The sequence below is a fragment of the Sphaerodactylus townsendi genome, unplaced genomic scaffold (assembly GCF_021028975.2).
Source record: "Sphaerodactylus townsendi isolate TG3544 unplaced genomic scaffold, MPM_Stown_v2.3 scaffold_26, whole genome shotgun sequence".
Lineage (NCBI taxonomy): Eukaryota > Metazoa > Chordata > Lepidosauria > Squamata > Sphaerodactylidae > Sphaerodactylus > Sphaerodactylus townsendi.
The window spans coordinates 128,451-150,094 of record NW_025950429.1 but is presented as its reverse complement, the minus strand read 5'-3'; the positions used below and the strand labels follow the sequence as shown (position 1 = coordinate 150,094).

Genomic DNA, 21,644 nt, shown 5'->3' with positions numbered 1-21,644 from the left:
TTGAACGTTTCAAAGTTGAAGGTGTGGTTTGATGGTGTTGCTCAGCCTCCCAGTGTCTAGTTTTATAGCTTTTCAGAAAAGCTGTATTTGAGACATGTGTGGGTATCTGCGGGTTTCACCAGAAGGATAATTAGAACACACATATCCCAAACTGTTAAATTCTTGGAGCAACTCTGAATTTTTTTTAATGTGAGTTCTTTGGGGAGAGGGACTGGGTGTATATGTGTCACGGTGTATATAAAAAAAAGATGTGAACAGTCTATCTAATCTTTGAGGGACATGCAAATCACCTTCTGGTCAAGTTATTAGGATTTCACTGATTCCATCAGTAACTGAATGGTGACTTGGTTTATACACTTGAAAGTTGGTTTATAAATTTTTAGAAACTGACCAAGAATGCAGTTGGACCTGCCCAGGAGTACCGTGCCTGCCCTTGGCACTGGATTAGTTACTCTGAACATATCAGCCAATGCTGATTCTCATACTTATTTGATTCATTTCTAAACCAACTTTCTACCATTGCATGGTAGACTATTCTTGATTAAGCAACATATCAGCAATACACTGAAAGGAGAAGAGGACAACCAGCAAGTTCAACTCACAGTCAGGAGGACGCTGTTGGGGCTGTTCTGTTAGATCCCTTTCATATAGTAACTTTGAGACAAATAAGCATGGAACCCCACTCAATTCTGGGGAAGGACCCAGGCAGGACAGCCCTTCTTGGGAACCAGTGGCCTTCCGCGGCATTTCCATTGTCACTTTACCAAGAGAAGCAAGCTTGGCCCAGAGAAGTCCTCTGGGAACTGTGTCAAAAGCTGCCTTCAAATCAATGAAGGCAGCATAGAGTTTGCAGTGTGTATAGCATGTTGGCTGCTAGGTGGGCTAGAACTATACATGTGATCGGTGAGGATTTCCCTTTAGTAAAGCGATTTGTTCAAACCGATGGTTGCAGGTATTTGTTGAGGCCCATTTCTGGAGTTTCCATTGAAAAGAGAATGTGCGCAGCATAGATCTTCCCAATAACAGATAGGAGACTGATAGGGCGGAAGTTGGAGGGGTCAGAGGTAGCTCCCTTTTTGTAGATGGGTACCACTATCACCGATAACCAGGTTTTGGGAATTATACCAGCGTTGTTGATTTGTGTGAACACGGTGGCTAGGAGAGGGTCATTGTCACTTTGAATGTTGAGAGGAGGGAGTGGGATCCACTCTTCAGGAGGATGTCAGCAGTAATAGAGCCCCGGCAGAAGGTGGTGAGGAACAGGCTGGCTGGAATTGTGGGTGAGACATCAGCTGGAAGAGAGGTTTTGCTCCACTGTGTTTTTGCAGAGAGCTGAATTCTTCCAGTTTTGTGATAAGAGTCCTGCGGGGTGCGGGGGGTGGGGGGTGGGCGGAGGAATGTATGTAACAATCCCACTTTCTCTGAGCCCTCGTTTCTTCCCCAGGTAGCTTGAGTTGGGGCGCCTTGTGGCACAAAACCATTTGTGGAGTCTGAAAGAAGACAGTTCTGTGACACTTGAAACAGAGTTATTATGGTTCAGTCAGCAAGTTCAGAGAGATGGGAAAGTGGGAGAAAACCCAAGGCCTGATCTGGGGCATTTCAATGCAAAAGTGAAAAATGGACACAGAGGCACAGTGGTGAGGGGTGTAATTGGTGGCGTCACAGACCTGGACATAGTCCCTTTGCTGGACCGGAGAGCTTCAAAAGAGGAGGCAGCTCGTGAGCCATGGAGTTGGTAACTCTGGGTTTTGAAATTGGTGGTGATGTGGGAGTGAAGAATTTGGGGAGGGAGGGACCTCATCAAGATAGAACTGCAGAGCCTCCCTCCCAAGCCGCCATTTTCTCCAGAGACTTATATCTGGTGTCTAAAGATCTGTTGTAGTTCTGGGAGATCTCCACCATACTCTGTCTGGCCCCTTCCGCCTTGCGAGGCCCGGAAGAGGTTAGGTCCCAGTCGTAAACCCACGGCTGACCCACGGCCTAGGACCGTCGCCCACGGCCCAGACCCGGCTTGTCCCTGGCCCTCCGGCGTTGCAGGAGGCCTGGAGTCCACCCTTGAAGCCCTGCGGCGCCTGCTTCAGTGTCGGGGAGTGAGAGTGAGGCCGAAGTGAGGAAGCGCCTTGGAGCTGCTGCCGTGCAAACAGCGAGTGGCTCAATAGCCAGCATTTCCAACAACCTCGGCTCCCGGCGAGGGTTGGGAAATGCGGCCGGCTTCGCACCCGGTGAGGCCCGGCGGCTCGCGCCAGCAACGCTTCCTGCCCCGTCGTGAGAATGGTTCCCTGGGGGCCCGGCATTTTTTTGCCGTTCCCAGGCATATATAATGCCACGTCTGGAAGGGGAGGCCCTGTGATATCGCGTGCGTGTGTGCGTGCGTGTGTGTGTGTGTGTGTGTGTGTGTGTGTGTGTGTGTGTGTGTGTGTGTGTGTGTGTGTGTGTGTGTGTGTGTGTGTGAGAGAGAGAGAGAGAGAGAGAGAGAGAGAGAGAGAGAGAGAGAGAGAGGAGGGGGGAATAAGTGTCTCTTTTTCTTACTGAGTCATAGAATTTTAGGTGCAGGTAGGAAGTGGGGGTGTCATACCTTTGCACAGGGGCAGGGGACAAAAAATATTTTTTGGCAGTCTTGGTTGATCTCTGGAACCTATAAGAATCCAGAGGGAACAAGGGGATTAGCTATTTTAAATCTGCTCTGAACTAACAATGATGACCTGGTTAATGGGATGGAAGTGGTGGGATCTTTAGGTGGGCGTGTCCACATTCTCCTGGAGTTTGTTATACAATGGAAAGTGGATGCCAAGCAAAGTCAGACACACACTACAGTCTTTAAGAAAGCTGATTTCAGTAAACTTAGGAAACTACTGGGTGTGATCCCGTGGTTAAAAAATACTAAAAGAGAAGGGAGTGCATGATGGATGGGAGTTTCTTAAAAGTGAGATCTTGAGGGCACAATTTCAAACAGTTCTAATGAGGAGGAAAAATAGGAGGAGTCTGAAACCAGGATGGATGTCTAAAGAACTTTCAGCTGAGCTGAGATTGAAAAGGGACATGTATGGAGAAGATGGGAGAATGCCAACAGGGGACAGAGAAAAACCAGAACTGCTCAACACCTTCTTTGCCTCAGTCTTCTCCCAAAAGGATAACAGTGCTCAACCAGGGGAAATGGAGACAGAAGATGCAGTAGAATGTAAATCCCAGCACGAGAATAAATGAAAGAGGTAATTGTACAGGAATACCCTGACTACTTTACAAATTAAGGAATTCAAAATCCTCTAAAGGGCCTGAGGAAATACATCCCAGTGTATTAAAAGAACTGGCAGAAGTAATCTCAGAATTACTTGTATTAATGTTTGAGAATTCCTGGAGAACAGAAGAAGTCCCAGTGGACTGGAGGAGGGCTAATGTTGTCCCCCTTTTCAAAAAGGGAAAAAAGTGGACCCAAACAATTACTTCCCAGTCAGTCTGACATCAGTTCGAGAAATATTCTATAGCAGATCATTAAACAGACTGTCTGTAAGCACTTAGAAAGGGGATGCCGTGATCACTAAAAGTCAACATGGCTTTCTCAAAAGCAAATTGTCTCTTTTTTTGATTGAGAGCCAAGTTTGGTAGACAAAGGGAATGCTGTGAATGTAGCATACCTTGATTTCAATTAGTACTTTAGCAAGGTGCCCCACAACATTCTTATAAGCAAGCTAGTAAAATGTGTGCTAAACAATGCAACTGTTAGATGGATTTGTAATTGACTGACAGAACCCAAAGGGTGCTCACCAATGGCTCATCTTCATCCTAGAGAGCAGTGACTAGTGGGATTGCTGTAGCAGGGTTCTATCCTTGACCAGTGCTAGACAATATTTTTATTAAACACTTGGATGATGGAATAGAGGGCATGCTAATCAAATTTGCAGATGACACCAAATTAGGAGGGGACAGGGTCAAAATTCAAAATGACCTGGACAGATCTGGGTCAAAACTAATGAAGAGAACTTCAGGGATAGATGTAAAACACTACACTTAGGCAATAAAAATGAAATGCACAGATATAGGATAGGTGACACCTGGCTTGACAGCAGTACAGGTGAAAGAGTCTGGAGCAGAGGGTCGGGGCACTTTTTTTTCATTCAAAGAGCCATTTGGCTCGCTCGGCCTCCCCACTCGCCCCCCCTCCCCGCTTGCTCCCACTCCCCCACCCGCCCACTCGCCGCTTGCTTGCCCCCCGCCCGCTCTCCTGCTCGCTCGCTTGCCCGCCCACTCGCCGCCCGATTTCTTGCCGCCCGCTCGCTTGCCCACCCGCCCCCCTGCTCGCTTGCTCGCCCCCCCACTCACTTGCCCGCCCGCCCACTCGCCGCCCGCTTGCTTGCCGCCCGCTCACCTGCCTGCCCGCTCGCCCGCTCACTTGCCCGCCCGCTCGCCCGCTCCCTCGCCCTTGCTTGCGTGCCTGCCCGCTCGCCCTCGCTCGCCCGCTCACTTGCCCGCCCCTCTCACCCGCTCCCTCGCCCTTGCTTGCATGCCTGCCCGCTCGCCCTCGCTTGCCCGCTTGCTCACCCGCTCACCCTCGCTTGCTTGCTTGCCCGCCCGCTTGCCCGCCCCCCGCTCGCTTGTACGTTTTCTCGCCCGCCCACTTGCTTGCCCGCTTACTACTGCTCGCTCCCGCCCCACCCCCCCTGCTGCGCTCTCCGCCCTTTCGCTCATCCTGCAAGCCTGCTGGCTTTAATTTTTGCCTGGCTTGCCCGGGAAGGGGCAGCCACGGAGAACGGGAGGCACTTGGGGCTGACTCGGGAGCTTCAGGTGCCCGACCCCTGGTCGGCAGTAAGTGAACGTGAGGCAGCCGTGTGATGCAGCAGCCAAGGAAGCAAATGGGCTGCATCAGTAGGAGTACAGTGTCTAGATCAGGGGAAGTGCAGGGTCCTCTGAAGCTCTCCAGATGTTCAGGAACTACAATTCCCATCAGCCTCTGTCAGCATGGCCAATCTGGTCTAGATCGAGGGATGTAATAGTACCACTCTGTTCTGCATTGGTCAGACCTCCCCTGAAATTCTGTGTCCAATTCTGGACTCCCCAATTCAAGAACGATATTGACAAGCTTGAACATGTCCAGAGAAGGGTGGCCAAAATAGTGAAAGGTCTGCATTCCATGCTCTATGAAGGGCGGCTTAGAGAGCTAGGTATGCTTTGCCTGGAGGAGAGAAGGTTAAGGTGACATAATAGCCATGTTTAAATATTTGAAGGTATATCATGTTGAATAGGGAGCAAGCTTGTTTTCTGCTGTTCCAGAGAGAACCAGGAGTCATGGGTTCAAGGAGAAGGAAAAGAGATTCCACCTAAACATCAGGAAAAACTTCCTGACAGTCAGGGCTGTTTGTCAGTGGAATGTGTTAGCTTAAAGTGTGGAGTCTCCTCCTTTGGAGGTTTTTAAGCAGAGGCTGGGTGGCTGTCTCTCAAGAGTGCCATGATTGTGTCCTCCGGCATGCCAGGGGGCTGGACTCCATGGCCCCTGTGGTCTCTTCCAACTGCAGGGTTGTCTGAGTTGTTGGGCTGTAGCATATTAAGGAAACCATTCCTCATTTTCCAGGATTTTCTGCACTTATCAGAGCCAGTTGTGTTATTGTGCACTAACAAACCTGGAACTGATTTTGCAGAGGGTTTAACAACATGTGTGTTGAACATCTGGTCATTTGGTACTGAGGTCCACTTGGAAACCTGCCCTTAGTGGCTTTGGAAATCCAGGTCTTTGCCACCTCCTGCCCCCAAGCATTCGTCATACCATAGAGCCCAGATGTGTCCAGAGTGTAGAACAGGGGTCTGCAACCTGCGGCTCTCCAGATGTTCATGGACTACAATTCCCATCAGCCCCTGCCAGCATGGCCAATTGGGAATTGTGATGCACTGTAGACCCTCTGGAGAAGCCTGGAGTGAAACAATTAATAAGCTCCGATGAAGCTGTCAAAACAGTCAGCAAGGTCTTTGGGTTCCTGTTCACTCAGCAGAGAATCCTCATTAGGCGACAGAGACACAGGATGCATTTGAATTGTGCATGTTGTCCAGCACATGAAAATGGAGGAGAACAGCTCCTCTGCATGAATCCTACTGGGTGACCTTGACCCTGCAAAGTTCTCTCAGAACTCTTTCAGCCCCACCGACCTCACATGACTCTGTTGTGGGGGGTAGGAAGTGGAAGACAACTATAAGCATCACAGTAGAGAAAAGTGAGGTATAAAAACCATTTCTTCTTCTTCTTCTTCTCATTTTTTGTGCTGCAACTGGATTTGCTGCACACTGTCTAGTGTGCAGGGTTTCCCCCTTTTTTCTCTGAGCCAACTACAAATTACAGGTGAACATGTGGGAAGTCAGAGGATCACAAGGGGTAAACCTCCTTTATTCCCAAGGACAAAGAATGTTCCCTAATTCTTTTAAGATCTTCTTTTCTTCTGATCTTCCTGCTGGTCAGCTGTTCTCTCTCTCTCTCTCTCTCTCTCTCTCTCTCTCTCTCTCTCTCTCTCTCTCTCTCTCTCTCTCTCTGTGTGTGTGTGTGTGTAACCTTTTGGACACTCTTTTCAGTTGTCTTACCCTGTACCTCTTTAAAATAAATATATAACAGAATGGACTTCAGAGAGCTCAGGTGATTTCCTCTTCCCCGCCCGCCATTTCACCTCAGCTACCTATGCAAGAAGCTTTTACAAAGTTCAACAAATAAATAGCAGAATTTTATGAAACACTTCAGGGGAATAGGATAGGAAGAAATATTGGTACTAAAGAAAGAAGCAGTTTTATATACAAGTGTGAAGTTGTCTTCAAAGCTCAGCACAGATGGTGTTTGGCTGATGGTTAAGGTTTCAGTTCATTTCAATAAATGTTTTAGAATATGATAGACTTTCAAAATGTTTCACAGAATTAAGCCAAGCGTTCACTCAGAGGTTCATGTGGTAACTTTGGTGCCTGTAAACTGTATGGAAAGGAGTATTTCCCACAGTTTGCTTCTCCTTTCAGATTTGTGAAACCTGAGGATTACCTCGCAGTGTTTGAAGTGAATCATACTAAGGAAGTAGGGGTGGGAATTCTTCTACCTTACGCAGAATGGTTCCTCGCTGACACAAACTCTTTCCAAGTCGGTTCCCTCAGTGCCCTCCACTCTGTCCAGAAGACGCTCTAGCACTTCTCTCCTGGATGATGAGCACTGATGGAACAATATTATTGAACACCATGGTGGTGTGATAATATTGAGCACCTGACTAGGGTCTGAGACAAGCTTTTATAGGGCAAAACATGGGGCCAAGGAAATCCTTTAATAATGTTTTTCCTGCTGTTCCAAGGTGAGGTAATGGTCTTGAGTATCAGACAGAGGTGGGATCCAGCAGGTTCTCACAGGTTCCCGAGAGTAGGTTACTAATTATTTGTGTGTGCCAAGAGGGGGTTACTAATTGGTGATTTTGCCACGTGATTTTTGCTGTAGTTACGCCCCTCCTCTCAGCAGTAGTGCGCAGAACTTGAAGCAGTCTAGCAGGAGGTGCACCGGTGTGCGTGGCAGCCTGCGCCTGCGTACATTCATTTCCTGCCCAAGGACCGGCGCAGCGGCTGTGTCCTTGCCACAGCCCTACCCAGGAATGCCCCGCTCCCAGAATGCCCGGCCACGCCCCCATTGTGCCCAGCCCAGCCCCATTGGCGCTATGCCACAGTTTGAATCCCACCACCATGGGAACCTGTTACTAAAATTTTTGGATCCCACCACTGGTATCAGACCATTGAGCTGATGGCTGTGTGTGCGTTGTGTGCGTGTGTGGGTCCTTTAGGCGTTCTTGCCCACAAGTTCAGATACAGTCCCAAGATGGAGTTTCTGAATCCAAACAGACTCCTGCGTTTCAGGGCACTGTTCTGTCAGGTCTGCCCACGGCAGCATTCTGGGAGAAAGACCATTCTCCCTCCCTCCGCACTGCTATAGGTCAGGTTGGCTACACGCCCCACCAGCCTGGCCTGTTTTCAGCTGGCAGAAAGCTGTTTTCTGCTGGCTGAAAAAGGTAAGAGAGGCACCACGGAAGGGGGGGGTTGCGGGGGGGGGGGGCGGAAAACATGCAGGTCCAGGCCACTTGTTCGGCTCCAGCACTGATCTCCTGTTGAGCAAAGTGTGGTTTCTAGTCAGTGTCCAGCTCACAAGTGCCTGACTCTGTCTTGCTCATTCAGGGCTGAGGCACCTCAGCTGACGCTGTGTTTTTCTTCCTCTTTTGCATCCGAAGGTTGGAGTCTGCCAGGGAGCACGTGCTGCCCATTGACTACTACTTCCCGCCACAGAAGACGTGCTTGATCTGTGGGGACGAGGCTTCTGGGTGCCACTATGGAGCGCTCACCTGCGGAAGTTGCAAGGTCTTTTTCAAAAGAGCCGCTGAAGGTAATTCACCTTTGTCCTTTTCCTTTCCTTTTACTTTTGAGAGAGAACAAATTGGAATACAAACCTGGAGGTACATGCCTAGAAATCACTGAAGGGTATCTTATCCATCAAGTATATCTGTTGCAAGTGGAAATATCCTAGTTGCCTTTCTTTAGCTGATTGGGAACGCAAGTTTCTGTCAAGAGAAAACTTTTTCCCCAGGAAATGTGCAGGGAGCGGTGGGCTTGGGTGGGCTCACGCAGATTTGTCGGATCAGCCCAAACAGCTGTTTGCTGACATGGCCTCGTCTGCTTCCTTCAGCTCACTTTGCCTGGTTCCTGGTTTCTGCTTCGGCCGTGTATCTCCTTGCCTCTCAGAGCCAGGGCAGCACAGCAGCTCAAGTACTGGACCGATGACAGAGCCCCAGCTCCACTCCCTGCTTCCTCCAGGCCCCGGGATGTAAGGAACTTGCCCTGAGCAGCATCAGGGCAACAGTCCTGTCAGACCTGGGACATGGAGCCCCGTGGCCTTTCATGCTCAGACCACTTTATGTAGACGTATTTCACAGTGCTCAGCCATGTGGAGCGAATACTGCTAGTTTATTCAGTGGCAGCTCAACCCCAGTGTTTGTGTGACCATCTGGTATCTGTACTGTACTGTCCAGTCGAAGTTCTGTGTTTGATTTGTTGAAGCAATCCAGGGGACCGGCAGAGAAGTGGCTAGATCCACACTGACCAGTCTCACCATTGGTGACGGCCCTTTCCCTGTTGATCATTGAGGCCCGCCACAGTTACACAGTTACACGATTGCTTCTTAGACTTATCCCAGGTTTCCCAACAAGATTGTTCTTTCACCTGCCTCAATCTGGTTTCCTCCCTGTGAAGGCAAGACATCAGCTGCTGGTCACAATGTGTGCAGTAACTCAGTTTTGAGGAAACAAGAATGTGTGCGCCTGGGAGATCCTAACAGTGCTCTGGAGCCCTTTTCCCTTTGGTCATGTTCCCTCCACCTGACCCTGGCCCTGGCCTCTACAACCCCATTGTTGTAATTCATCGACATCTATGTGTAACACACGCACACCAGCTGGAGCTCTTCTCTCACCCTCTGGTGGCTGAGACCAGAGCTGGGTGGGCGTTGATGTCAGTGGAGCCTTTTGAGCTCTGCGGTCTCAATAGTGAGCAGCTGGAGACGGGATTGAGAGGGCAGCAGCTCAGCCTCCGCATCAAATTTGACAAGCCTTTAAATTATCTCTTGACTTTACATCGAGATGATATGAGCCCCTCCACAAAACCACCACCTGATGCTCCGGGTGTCTCTTCCTAAGCCCCATGCGTGGCTCTGCTCCCGAAGGTGGTTTAGCGTAGCGGGCTCATTTCATTTCTCTTTTAGAATTTGCAGGCAGGTAGGAAATTTCATTAAGAAATGATAATGTTTGGTTTAATTGGTAAGAAAAGACCATGGATGTCGAACGTGGCCTGCAGTTGGAGACTCCTAGGCTTGGTAACATAAATCTTGGGAACCTGGGCGGGTGGGGGGGGGGGGGCAGCAGTGGCGTAGGAGGTTAAGAGCTTTAATCTGGAGGAACCGGGTTTGATTCTCCGCTCTGCCACCTGAGCTGTGGAGGCATATCTGGGGAATTCAGATTAGCCTGTGCACTCCCACACACGCCAGCTGGGTGACCTTGGGCGAGTCACAGCTCTTCAGAGCTCTCTCAGCCCCACCCACCTCACAGGGTGTTTGTTGTGAGGGGGGAAGGGCAAGGAGATTGTCAGCCCCTTTGAGTCTCCTGCAGGAGAGAAAGGGGGGATATAAATCCAAACTCTTCTTCTTCTTCTTCTTTTGAGAGGGCACCCGAATAACGCCAATTGTGATTTTCCTGTTAGTGGGTTGAGAACATCAGCTCATTTTCCTGGCTGCAGCAGGTAGTAAGTAATTTGCTAGGTTTTATGATATAATTTAGCAAAGAGGCACTTCGTGATCTAGCAGCCAACACTCTTGTGCTTGGGAGGCAGCTGTGTGGTTCTCTTCCAATATATTTCCTTCTAGATCTTCATGGAAGGCTTCTGTTTTCCAAATTGCTCTGTGCAAAAGAAATACGTGTTGTGCATGTTTACAGTTGTGGTGGAACTGCTCACTTGAAAGCTTCTGAAAGCTCCATGGGCAGAAAAGCTGACAGAGGAAATCAGCAAGAACTCATCCAAATATAATTCAGGCTGTTCTGATTTAATTCCTGACTTCACGCTTGCCAGGGAGTTGTGTGTATGTCGGCTTTATCAATTCTCACCTATGGAAAAAACTTGCTGCAAGTGGTGAATTGAAAAGCTGGGAGAAATCTGAGCCAGAGTCTGCTGTGAGTTGGAATTTGCTATCGGGAGGAAGTATATTGCATTAATAATATGAGATGCCTACTAGCTACCTGAAGGGGCACAGTGCAGATCTCTCCCACCTCGTGTAAAATGTGTTGGCCCCAATGGGCAGCTGAGCTGTGAACCTGGAAATCTCCAGTGCAGAACAGGACCCTGCTGTAACTTCACTGCCAGCCTCAGTTTCCCTTCTACAATATGTCCAAAGGTTATGGTCTTTGCCAGGGAGGGTTGCTAGCTTCCCAGTGGGGACTGGAGGTCTCTCCAAATCACAACTAACCTCCAGAGCTCAGAGACCAGTTCCCTTAGAGAAAAGGGCAACTTTGGAGGGTTGCTCTATGGCATTTTGCCCCCGGACACTCCTCCCTTCCTCAAACCCTAACCCTCCCCAGGTTGTACTTTTGGATCTCTGGAAATTTCCCAGTCTGGAATGGGCAGGCCTGTTGCCAGGATGACGGGGAGGGCAACAGGGAAGGGTCCTGCCCCCAGTGAGTTCCGTGCTTGGCGCACGTTGGTCAGGTCCATGGTCTGCAGATGTTCCACGATCTCTGCTTGCTCAGCCAGACCCACACCATTCCAACGGAAGCCCATTTTGGCCTCCTTGCCTCTTGTTTCCCAGCCAGATTTCTGCCTGCCCTGCCTCAGTATATTTCTCTCTCTGGCCTCTGCCTCAGAGCTGCCAGCTGCTGCAGTGCAGCCGGCCAGACTGTAGAACTGGGCAGCAGTCTGAGCTCCAATGGCCCTCTCCCATCTCGCAAAACCTTGGGGCAACAGAGGGGGCTGCGGTAGGACAGCGGCAAGGGCCAGGGCACATCACGGAGGCTCCTCCGAGGCAGCGACAGTGGCAAAGAAACGCCATTCTCCCACCTCGCTGCACCTGCGCAAAAGCTTTCCTATGTAGTTCAGTGCCTGTTACAAGGAACCACTCTGGGGAGGTGGCCTCAGTTGCTGTTTGTGACCCATTTGGGAGGATTCTGCAGAAAGCACAGCTCTTGCCCATTTCACAGTTCTATGGCAGATTGCCTGGTGACCTCTCTCCGGGGTTTGTGGACTCCCGTTCAGCTGGTTCACCTAAGAATGTGACCTGGATCCTTGCAGAGTTCAGGCCAACCATTGGTGCATTCAACCCTTCTTCCTTGCTGATGTAAGGTTGGGCAGGAAGCTGACATTACCTTCTCTGAAAGAGGATGGAGGATTCAGGGGTCTTACACACGGGTTTTTTGCCCCAACTTGGATGCTGACGGGAAGCAGGTTTTTTTTTTCTGCTTCCTCACACTATTGTGGAGCTTTTATGCGGTTCCCGTGTTCCCTGAATTTTTTGCATTCTTTCTGAAACCTGCTTTAGTCCAGTCTTTTTGGGAAAACACAGTCAGGGTGACCGTTGTGTGGGTGGGGAAGTCCAGATTTTTTACAGCCCCCACCCGAACTGACACTCCTTTCCTACACACACACAAGCACACACAAACAGACATATGCCGTAGAACCTTTTTTAAAAAGTCAGTAATTTCTACATTGCTATATCTTGTAGCATTGCAACAATTTATTGCCATGATCTCCTAGTTCTAAGTTTCATTTTTTAAAATAAAAGTAAGATATGGCTCTCTTGTTGTGGAGTTATAGGAGGAAATGTGTTATGGGATAAGAGGAAACCCTAACTCTGGTGAGATCCTCACTGGCGATTAATCCTGGGATAGTCACCCGAAATATCCTAGATTAAATTCTCAGTGGGAATTCGGCCTTTAGGGCTGGAGACTTGGAATTTAAAAATTGAAAGCTGAGAACTAGGATATCATGGCACTAGATTATCACAACATTACAGTAATCTAGCCAGACTTCTGTTGTTTGAGAGGAAACGGCATCTGTGGGGAGCAGGACAAGGAAAACAGAGAAAAACGTGCCATGTAGAAGGCCTGTTGCCACTGCACTGAAATGGTGACTACGGCCACAACAGATGATTTCCACAGAAAGGGAATCATTCTGCTTCGGAACTTACTAGTTTTAAGCAGATTACTAAAATATGCAAAACTAGACCAAATTTGAAGGACTGCAGAAATCAATCACAAGCACATAACATTTCACAACTGAAAGAGCGATATGTCTACATCTAATAAAAGAGGTAATGTCTCCCTGTGATCTGTATTTTGGAGCAAGAAAAAAATTAAAGATATCTAACCTCAGAAAAATGGCTGCATTCAAAAGTCATGTGATACAGAATGCCCACACTGCCTGGACCGCAGCCGCAGACTGCGTATGTGAGATACTCTTGCAAAACTCAACGCTAAGGCATTTAGGTGCACCAACATAAAGGCACGCCTGCACTGAGGAACAGTCAAGCATGAACATTAGCCAGGAAGCTAGCCAAATGGAAGGTGCCGACAAATTGAGCAGAACGAACATGTCATGCTCTATGGATTATACTGTTATAATCATACATAGATAAACGTTTCTTAATTATGTTCCTAACTTCCTGTTTGGTAAGGGAGTCCAGAGATTGAGGAGCTGAAGCCATTGCATTGCAAGTTTATCCCAATGGGAAACAATTTGGAATTCCTGAAATGGAAAGTCGGAATTTAAGAAGAACTGAATGAAAGGACTCCTCTATTGTGTCAATAGCAGCCACGTATAAACTTTGCACTCCCACCTTGCCGTTGAACTGTTTAATGGCACATGGGATATCCCAAGCCCCAGATGAATAAAAGAAATGACAAATAATATTTGTTGCTACCATAGCCAATCTTTCCACATGAGCAGCTTGCACAGACCAAGTTAAACTCTGGCCAAACCAAACCCCTAGATATTTAAAATAGGAGATTTTCGATAGGTTACTAGCAGGTGTTCTTCTTGACAGTAAGAGACAAAAACCTTTTATCAGGCAGGACATCCCTGATGTTATTCTTGATAGGAGAACTGCATTATCAACAAATAATGGAATGGGAACTTTAATTGTTAACATTAGATCAAGAATAGCAGTCCTGGGTAGAGTCCACAGAAATTGTATCTTTAATAAAGGGGCCGGCACACCTTGCCGAAGGGAAGTTGTGCTGGCAAGGTGTTCGTCTAACCCATAACAGACTTGTGCAGTGGGATCAGAATACAGAATCTCAATCGGAGCCAATAGTCTCTTGTCAATAGATGTTAATTTTAATTTGTGCCACAATCAGGTGCAGAGTACAGAATCAAAAGCTGCCTTCAAGGCAGCAGCAAGGATCCCATGACTCTTGGTTACATATTTAAAAAGAACTATAATGTCAAAGAAGATCACCCTCACTTGAGGTCAGCCTGTTCCCTCCATAGGATTTCGTTAGATTCCAACCGGTCCACGAGTTGGCAACAGATGGTCTGTAAGCGCCTAGTAGGGAATATTGTGATCACTAAAAGTCAACATGGGTTTTTCAAAAGCTAGGTATGCCAGACTAATCTTATCTCTTTTTGTTTGTTTTTGATAGAGTGGCAAGCTTGGTAAACAAAGGGAATGCTGTGGATGTAGCATATCTTGAATTTAGTGAAGCTTTTGACAAGGTGCCCCATGATATTCTCCCAAGTAAGCTAGTGAAATGTGGACTAGACAATGCTAATTGATTGACTGATCAGACTTAAAGGGTCCTCATTAATGTCTCATCTTCATCCTGGAAAGAGTGGGTGCCACAGGGTTCTGTCTAGGGCCCAGTGCTATTCAATATTTTTATCAACGACTTGGATAATGGAATAGAGGGCATGCTAGTCAAATTTGCAGACGACATCAAATTAGGAGGGGTAGCTAATACCCTGGAGGACAGAGTCAGAATTCAAAATGACCTGGACAGATTAGAGAGCTGGGCCAAAACAAACAAAATAAATTTCAACAGAGATAAATGTAGGATACTACACTTAGGCAGAAAAAATGTAGTGCACAGATATAGGATGGGTGACACCTGGCTTGACAACAGTACATGTGAAAGGGATCTGGAAGACTTATAGACTACAAGCTGAAGACAAGTTAGCAGTGTGATGCAGCAGCCAAGAAAGCCAATGCAGTTCTGGGCTGCATCAATAGGAGTATAGTGTCTAGATGGAGGGATGTAATTGTACCACTCTACCCTGCATCAGTCAAATCTCAACTGGAAAACTACGTCCAGTTCTGGGCACCATAATTCAGGAAGCACATTGACAAGGGGGAGCAGATCCAGAGAAGGGTGACCAAAATGGTAAAAGGTCTGGAATCAATGCACTGTGAGGAGAGACTTAGGGAGCTGGGTATGTTTAGTTTGGAGAAGAAAAGGTTAAGGGGTGACAAGGTAGCCATGTTTAAATATTTGAAGGGATGTCTGTTGAAGAGGGAGCAAGCTTGCTTTCTGTTGCTCTAGAGACTAGGACAAGGAGTAATGGATTTGAGGTGCAGAAAAAGAGATTCCACTGAAACATCAGGAAAAAGCTCCTGACAGCAAGAGCTATTTGACAGTGGAATGTGTTACCTTGAAGTGCGGAGTCTCCTTCTTCGGAGATTTTTAAGCAGAGTCTGGATGGCCATCTGAGTGCTTTGATTGTGTCTTTCTGCATGGCAAGGGGCTGGACTCAATGGCTCCTGTGGTCTCTTCTAACTCTATGACTCTATGAATAAAGAGATGGAGAATAAAACTTTCCCATTGCTGATAAGAAGCTGCATGGATCTGCTCTGTCCACCTTCTTGTAAACTGGTTTTACTTACTTACTTACGTACTTACGTACTTACTTACTTACTTACTTACCTACCTACCTACCATATATACTCGTGTATAAGTCTACCCGCATATAAGTCGAGGCACCTACTTTTACCACAAAAAACTGGGAAAACTTATTGACTCTTGTATAAGTCTAGTGTGGGAAATGCTACTGGTAAATTTCAAAAGTAAAAATAGATACCAATAAAAATGTTTTTAAATATTTATTTCAAAGAAAAACAGTATGATATCAACAATAACTTTAAAAGTTCTGAAGTGGAATATATAGCTCTCACAGACAGTATCTCTTCAGAGTTTCATAGGGAAGATGCTCAACAAGATCCCCCTTTTAGAAAATCCCTACAGGTTTTCCTTCAACACGGACAGCTTATCATTACACAGTGAAGATGCTTGCGTGGTGATGGCAGCCGCTGCCCCAAAGCAAGTCTTTTTTGCAGGTCTGCAAGCTCAGCTGGACAGAAGTCCGACCTGCTTTCCAAAAACACTGGGTGGGGGCCAAGAAAGGTGCTGGCAGTGGCTGCACCCCAGGGCACCCTGTGTGTGTGTGTGTGGGGGGGGGGATTCCTGCCACTATGGGCTCAAATGGTGCAGATTTCCCAATGAGTATGGCTCCCTAGCATTCATGGAGCTTCCTGGCCTGAACAAAAATTCTGTAACATATAAATGTAATATTTAATATTCACACCTATTCACTGAATATTCACTGTGAATGAAGCTACTGGCCACCTGTAGTGCAGCGAAGCAACAGCCCAAGGCTTGCCTGGGAGCTGCCTTTTGGCCACATAGCAGGGAGCAGGTGCAGAAAAACAACCTCAGCTCCCAGCCTTTTTTCGCTCGCCACCCGTTCCCCCCACCCGCTCGCCACCCGTTCTCTTGCGTATAAGTTGAGGGGGGCTTTTTTCAGCACAAAAAATGTGCTGAAAAAATAGACTTATACACGAGTATATAAGGTACTTACTTCTGTAAATTTATTAACCACCCATCACTAGAGTCCCTAGGCAGGTTAGAATCATAAAAGCGCAATAAATAATACAGTGATATAAAAATTGTCCTAAAAACTCCATTAATGCACCATTTCTGTCTCCCAACCTAACCCCCCCCCCTCTTAAAACATAACCATTCATCCACATAGAACTCCCCGCCCCCACAATTACAAAGTTTGGGCTGGAGATAAAACCCGGAGGGAGTTGGTACAGGTCCCCCCAAATGAAAAGGAGTATAAGAAGAGGGGGGGAGGGACCACCCAGAAGGAGTCAGCCCAGGGGCGTACCACCCAGGGAGACATATGGGGGTGAATGTTCCCAGGCGGCACCCATTTAATCATGGCTCTTTGCCCTGAGTCAACATGGATGGGACCCCTGAGAGGTTCTGACTAGGGTTGGTAAATGGGGAAAAAAATTTGGCCCTGGTTCGGATTTGGGTCCAGTTCAGGGGTATGGGCTCGGATCCCCCCAGTTCCGAGCCTACCAGGCTCAAATACACCCGAATTTGCGGTGACATCCGAGATTCTCGGATGCTTTTTTATTTTTTGCTGTTTTTTCACATTTCAGCCTGCAGGGGGCACATTTATAAAGGTATAGGCATGAAAATTTCAGGGTATCTTCTGAATATTGTCCTGATAAGGTTCCCCAAGTTTGGTGCAGTTTGGTTCAAGGGGGCCCAAGTTATGGACCCCCAAACGGGATGCCCCTATCCCCCATTGTTTCCAATGGGAGCTGATAGAAGATAGGGGCTATCTTTGATGGTCCATAACTTGGGCCCCCCTGGACCAAACTGCACCAAACTTGGAGTACATCATCAGGACAGTATTCAGAAGATACCCCGAAATTTTCCATGCCGAAAACTGTAAAAATATGCCCCCTGCAGGCACCCCCAGAAATTTGCCCAAGATTCTGTATTCTGCATTGAATTTTTTCAATTGCTTTCAATGGGGGAATTGAATCACCTTGCCCAGGACTTGTGGAGCAGCAGCTGAGAAGGTCTTCTGCCCCAGCCTCCTTGCCTCCAGTCCCTCGGAGCCGTCACCTTGTGGCAAGTGGGAAGAGACTTTAGGCATTCTGCAGATGCAGGATGAGCCTGAAAGCCACAGCTGGTATGCTGTTTAGAATGTGTTCCGGAAATTGTCCTCTGCTGTTCACTTTTCACACTTCTGGGAATTCACTCAGCTTTCCTGCACTGGCACTCTATGTGCAGATGCTTATTGCGCTTTGCAAGTTGCCCTAGAAAGACGCACTGAAGGAAGTGTCCACATTGTTTTGTTTACCCCATGCCTTAATCCATGCTCTCACTTGGCCTCGTGCTTATTTCATTGTATAACATTTTGTTCATGTGTGTTAGTACATTTGATTTAGATAATTTATGAGAGGTAAATTACCATTTTCAAGAGTTATTCTGGTGCCCACGTGCTTAGACCTGCTCCCATTGCTGATGTTGAACTCCGCCTGCCTGCTGCCGCTGCCCCTGCTACCGGGCTCCTCCTCCTCTTGCCCGAGTCGAGCAGCTGCAGCTCTGCTGTGGCAGGAGGCTTGCAGGGCGGTGAGGAGAGGCGGGTGGATCCATTTTGCTTTCTGGAAAAGGTTCAGCAGACGTCATTCATGAATCTGGCTGTGGATTTTCATCCTGCGGGTTAAAAGCAGACTAACAAGGTTAATTGTGCTTAATCATCCAAACTGAGCTCTGAAGGGTCAGGATTCTTGTTACTGAAGTACCCCTGACTGCTGCCAGATGGTTTCTTTAACCACGCTGAAGTAAAAATGTACATGAGTTTGGCTTGTTGCTGAGCTCACGAGATCCCGCTCCCCCTCCCAACCCCCACCCTGTTAACACAGGAACAAGTGGTAACCACAGCCCCGCCCCACCCCACTAGAATTAGTTAAATGGATATTTAGCATCCTGGTTAGTAGTGGGGAAACTATGTAGCTCCCCTTAGCTAGGGCCCTTGCATGTCTACATCGCATGCAGCTGGAGCTAATTTTAGGTTTATTATTATTATTATTATTATTATTATTATTATTATTATTATTTACATTATTAAATTATGCATAGTCCACCTTTTCACTTGGACTCAAGGCAAATTACACAGAGTAAGTTAATACTATCAGGAAGATGGGAGGCTTAATGAACAATGACATAGGGTTTAATTTGCAGAACCAGCCAGAAGTCTAAAAACACAACTGATGCAGCGCATGGGTGTTAACATGACACATCAAATCATGCAAAATTTCACAATGGGATCCAACCCACAGCTGATTCTTCACAGCAGTCCAGGCCACAGAGTCCCTAAGTAAGTTCAGGAAGACTTTTGCACCGTTCTGCCTTACTGCCTGCATGGGAAAGCTCTCTTGAATTATTCAATTTTGCTTATTTTGTGGAAAGCTAGGAAAATGGAAGTCTGTCTCCCATAGCCTGGCCTGAAGTCAAACCGAATTGGTCCACTGCTGCTATCTCAATCATTTATCCAGAAAGGGCAAATAAGACACTGGAGGAAAATTGGCCAAGTTGTTTTTCTCAAAGGAATTTTTTTTTTAGTAGCAGATGGATAACCACCTCTTTGAGTTGCTGAGGGAAGGAACTCTGAGCTAGTGACTGATTTCTGACAGAGTCTGAGTGTTTGCTGATGTGGTCCTTACATGATTTTCAACCCTGTTCACAACCTTCAGTGGCAGGACATGCTGTTGCTGCAGTGCCAACCTCCACTGTCAAGAGGGCTTCCTGGCAGCGCGCAGAGCGAAAAATGCAACAAAAAAAACCCCACACCCCACAACCAAAACAACAACCCTGCCCCCAGAAAGCCCTCCACAAGGGCTAAAGGAGGGAGGCGAGTTGGTCAGACTCTTTACTCTTTAGTCGCCATCACTTTTTACAGCTATTTATTCTACTTGGGTGCTGTGTGGTTTCCGGGCTGTATGGCCGTGTTCTAGCAGCATTCTCTCCTGACGTTTCACCTCTGCATCTGTGGCTGGCAGATCCTCTGAAGATGCCAGCCACAGATGCAGGCGAAAAGTCAGGAGAGAATGCTGCTAGAACACGGCCATACAGCCCGGAAACCACACAGCACCCCAGTGATTCCGGCCGTGAAAGCCTTCGACAATACATATTTATTCTACTGTTTATAATGTGCCAGGCATTTTTATAGTTTTAATGTTTAATATTGTTTTAATTGTTTTATTGTGTTTTAATTGTTGAAACCCACCCTGAGCCCTTCGGGAGAGGGCGGGATAAAAGTGTGAAAAATAAAGAAGTCAGAGGCCAGGGCCCCACACTCCTAGCCCTAAATCCCCGGAGGAAGCTGACTAAAGCTGGCTTCACCCCTGGGAACGCCCCAACCTGCCCCCACCACGGGCATCCGATCAGTATACGGGCCCAGCCCCGAGGCGACCTGAACTTTAGAGCTGGGGAGCAGCCCGCCAATTCATCTGCCTTTTCCACTGGGGTAAATGACCTCGAGAGAGCAAATACTCTGGCCCAAGGCCACACTGCTCCTTGAAGCCCTCCCCCACCCCCGATTGGACTCATTAGCAATCAGGATGGGCCAGAGTCCAGGGCACAAGTAGTGGCCTTCACAGGTCCCAAAAGCTTGTCAACATCCATCATGGAAACTGGGTCAGAATGGTCCATAAATAGAATGGGCAGAGGCATGTCTTCCGGTGGACCTACGTTACAGTCAGCATCTGAATCAGAGTGTACTCTTTATATTTATCAGCAAAAAACTTTGTGAAAGCATCATAACTAATTGTTTAGTCCTGACACAAGGCTCTGTTTTAGGAGTCAATAGATATTGGGTTATCTTGAACAATTGGGATGATTGTGAACTAACTGACATGATAAGTAGTTAGAAACAACATTTCTTAGCTTCTATCGCGGCATCTTCGTGTGTCTTGCAGTGAGCTCTGTAACAGGATCTGTCAGATTCAGTAAAAGTTTTCAGCGGCCCCTTTCTATACTTCATTCAACGTAAAGATGTAAGAGGGGTCTGCATTCTGTGAGAAAAGTTACAGCTACATTTTTAATCCATGTTCTACATGATATATAACAATGATCCTGTTTTTGTACTTGGAATGTTTGGCACTTCTGGTTTATGCCTAATAAAGGTTTTTGGATTGGATTGGATTGGATTGGATTGGATTGGATTGGATTGGAGAAAAGTTACAGCTGCGTGTTTCTGGTGCTGAAAATAGTTTAGATTCTCTTTGCATTAGAGAAACTTATTTAAGCGCCTATTCAGTTAAAATTATTATTCCCTGCACTGTTAAAGATAGACTTGAAAAAAAGAGCATTTATATTGCCCTAGACAAGTAACAGCAACCTTTGAAAATAACTTAAATAATTATTTAATTATTTGACTGCTGAAATAAGATTCTCTAATGTGGAAAGAGAATTGGAAGGGGAGTAGGACCCTGATGGAGCATTCTACCACAAAGAAGGTCTAGGACCGTGGTGGCGAACCTTTGGCACTCCAGATGTTATGGACTACAATTCCCATCAGCCCCTGCCAGCATGGTCAATTGGCCATGCTGGCAGGGGCTGGTGGGAATTGTAGTCCATAACATCTGGAGTGCCAAAGGTTCACCACCACTGGTCTAGGAAGACGTGGCAGGTGACTTCACCCATCTCTTGAGAGCTTTATGTTGAAATGGAGTGGAAGCAACTCCCGGCCCTTCTCAGTCACCCAACTCTGTGGTAAAACATGGGCCTGGATTTCACCCCAAGCGTGGGAGAGGTCATCGATGGCGATCTTGTTGATAACTTCAAGGAGCTTCAGATGCCACAGATTCTAGTGTAACCTCATCAGTGCACATGTTTAAAATCCTAAAAACCCCATGAGAATTCTGGAATGCAATAGGACTCGTGAGCTTCCATGGACAGATCATTTAAACTAGGGCCCCTCCTCTGTGGGGTATTGGAGACACATTGACCTTGGTTTTGATCCTCTACACCAGGAAGAAAGAGGAGGAATACAGAAGCTGGGCTTTTGGCCCCTGTCACTTAACCACGTTAAGGAAGACACTGAGTGCCACCTCAGGTGTGTTCACTGGAGTCAGGCTTGGCAGGTTGAGGCTCAAACCTGGAAAATGACAATTCAGATCGAAAAGAGAAGTTCAAAATTGCCTCTGATCAGACTAGGCATCAACGTGGCTTACAAGGAATAATTAGTTATAATTCTACAGCAATGCAAAGGTGAAATTATAAATCAGGTTCATTTCTTTTGCGGGAGGTGCCAATGTTTTTTATGCC

The 21,644-nt window shown here is 47.2% G+C and overlaps 1 protein-coding gene across 1 annotated transcript in view; it reads left to right on the top strand.

Annotated features, from left to right (window-relative positions):
- AR (androgen receptor) overlaps positions 1–21,644 on the top strand; it is a 234,500-nt gene that overhangs the window by 97,373 nt on the left and 115,483 nt on the right. The window contains exon 2 of the mRNA XM_048482896.1: positions 8,220–8,371. Within this exon, the coding sequence (XP_048338853.1) occupies positions 8,220–8,371 (152 nt within the window). The remainder of the gene's footprint in view (positions 1–8,219; positions 8,372–21,644) is intronic.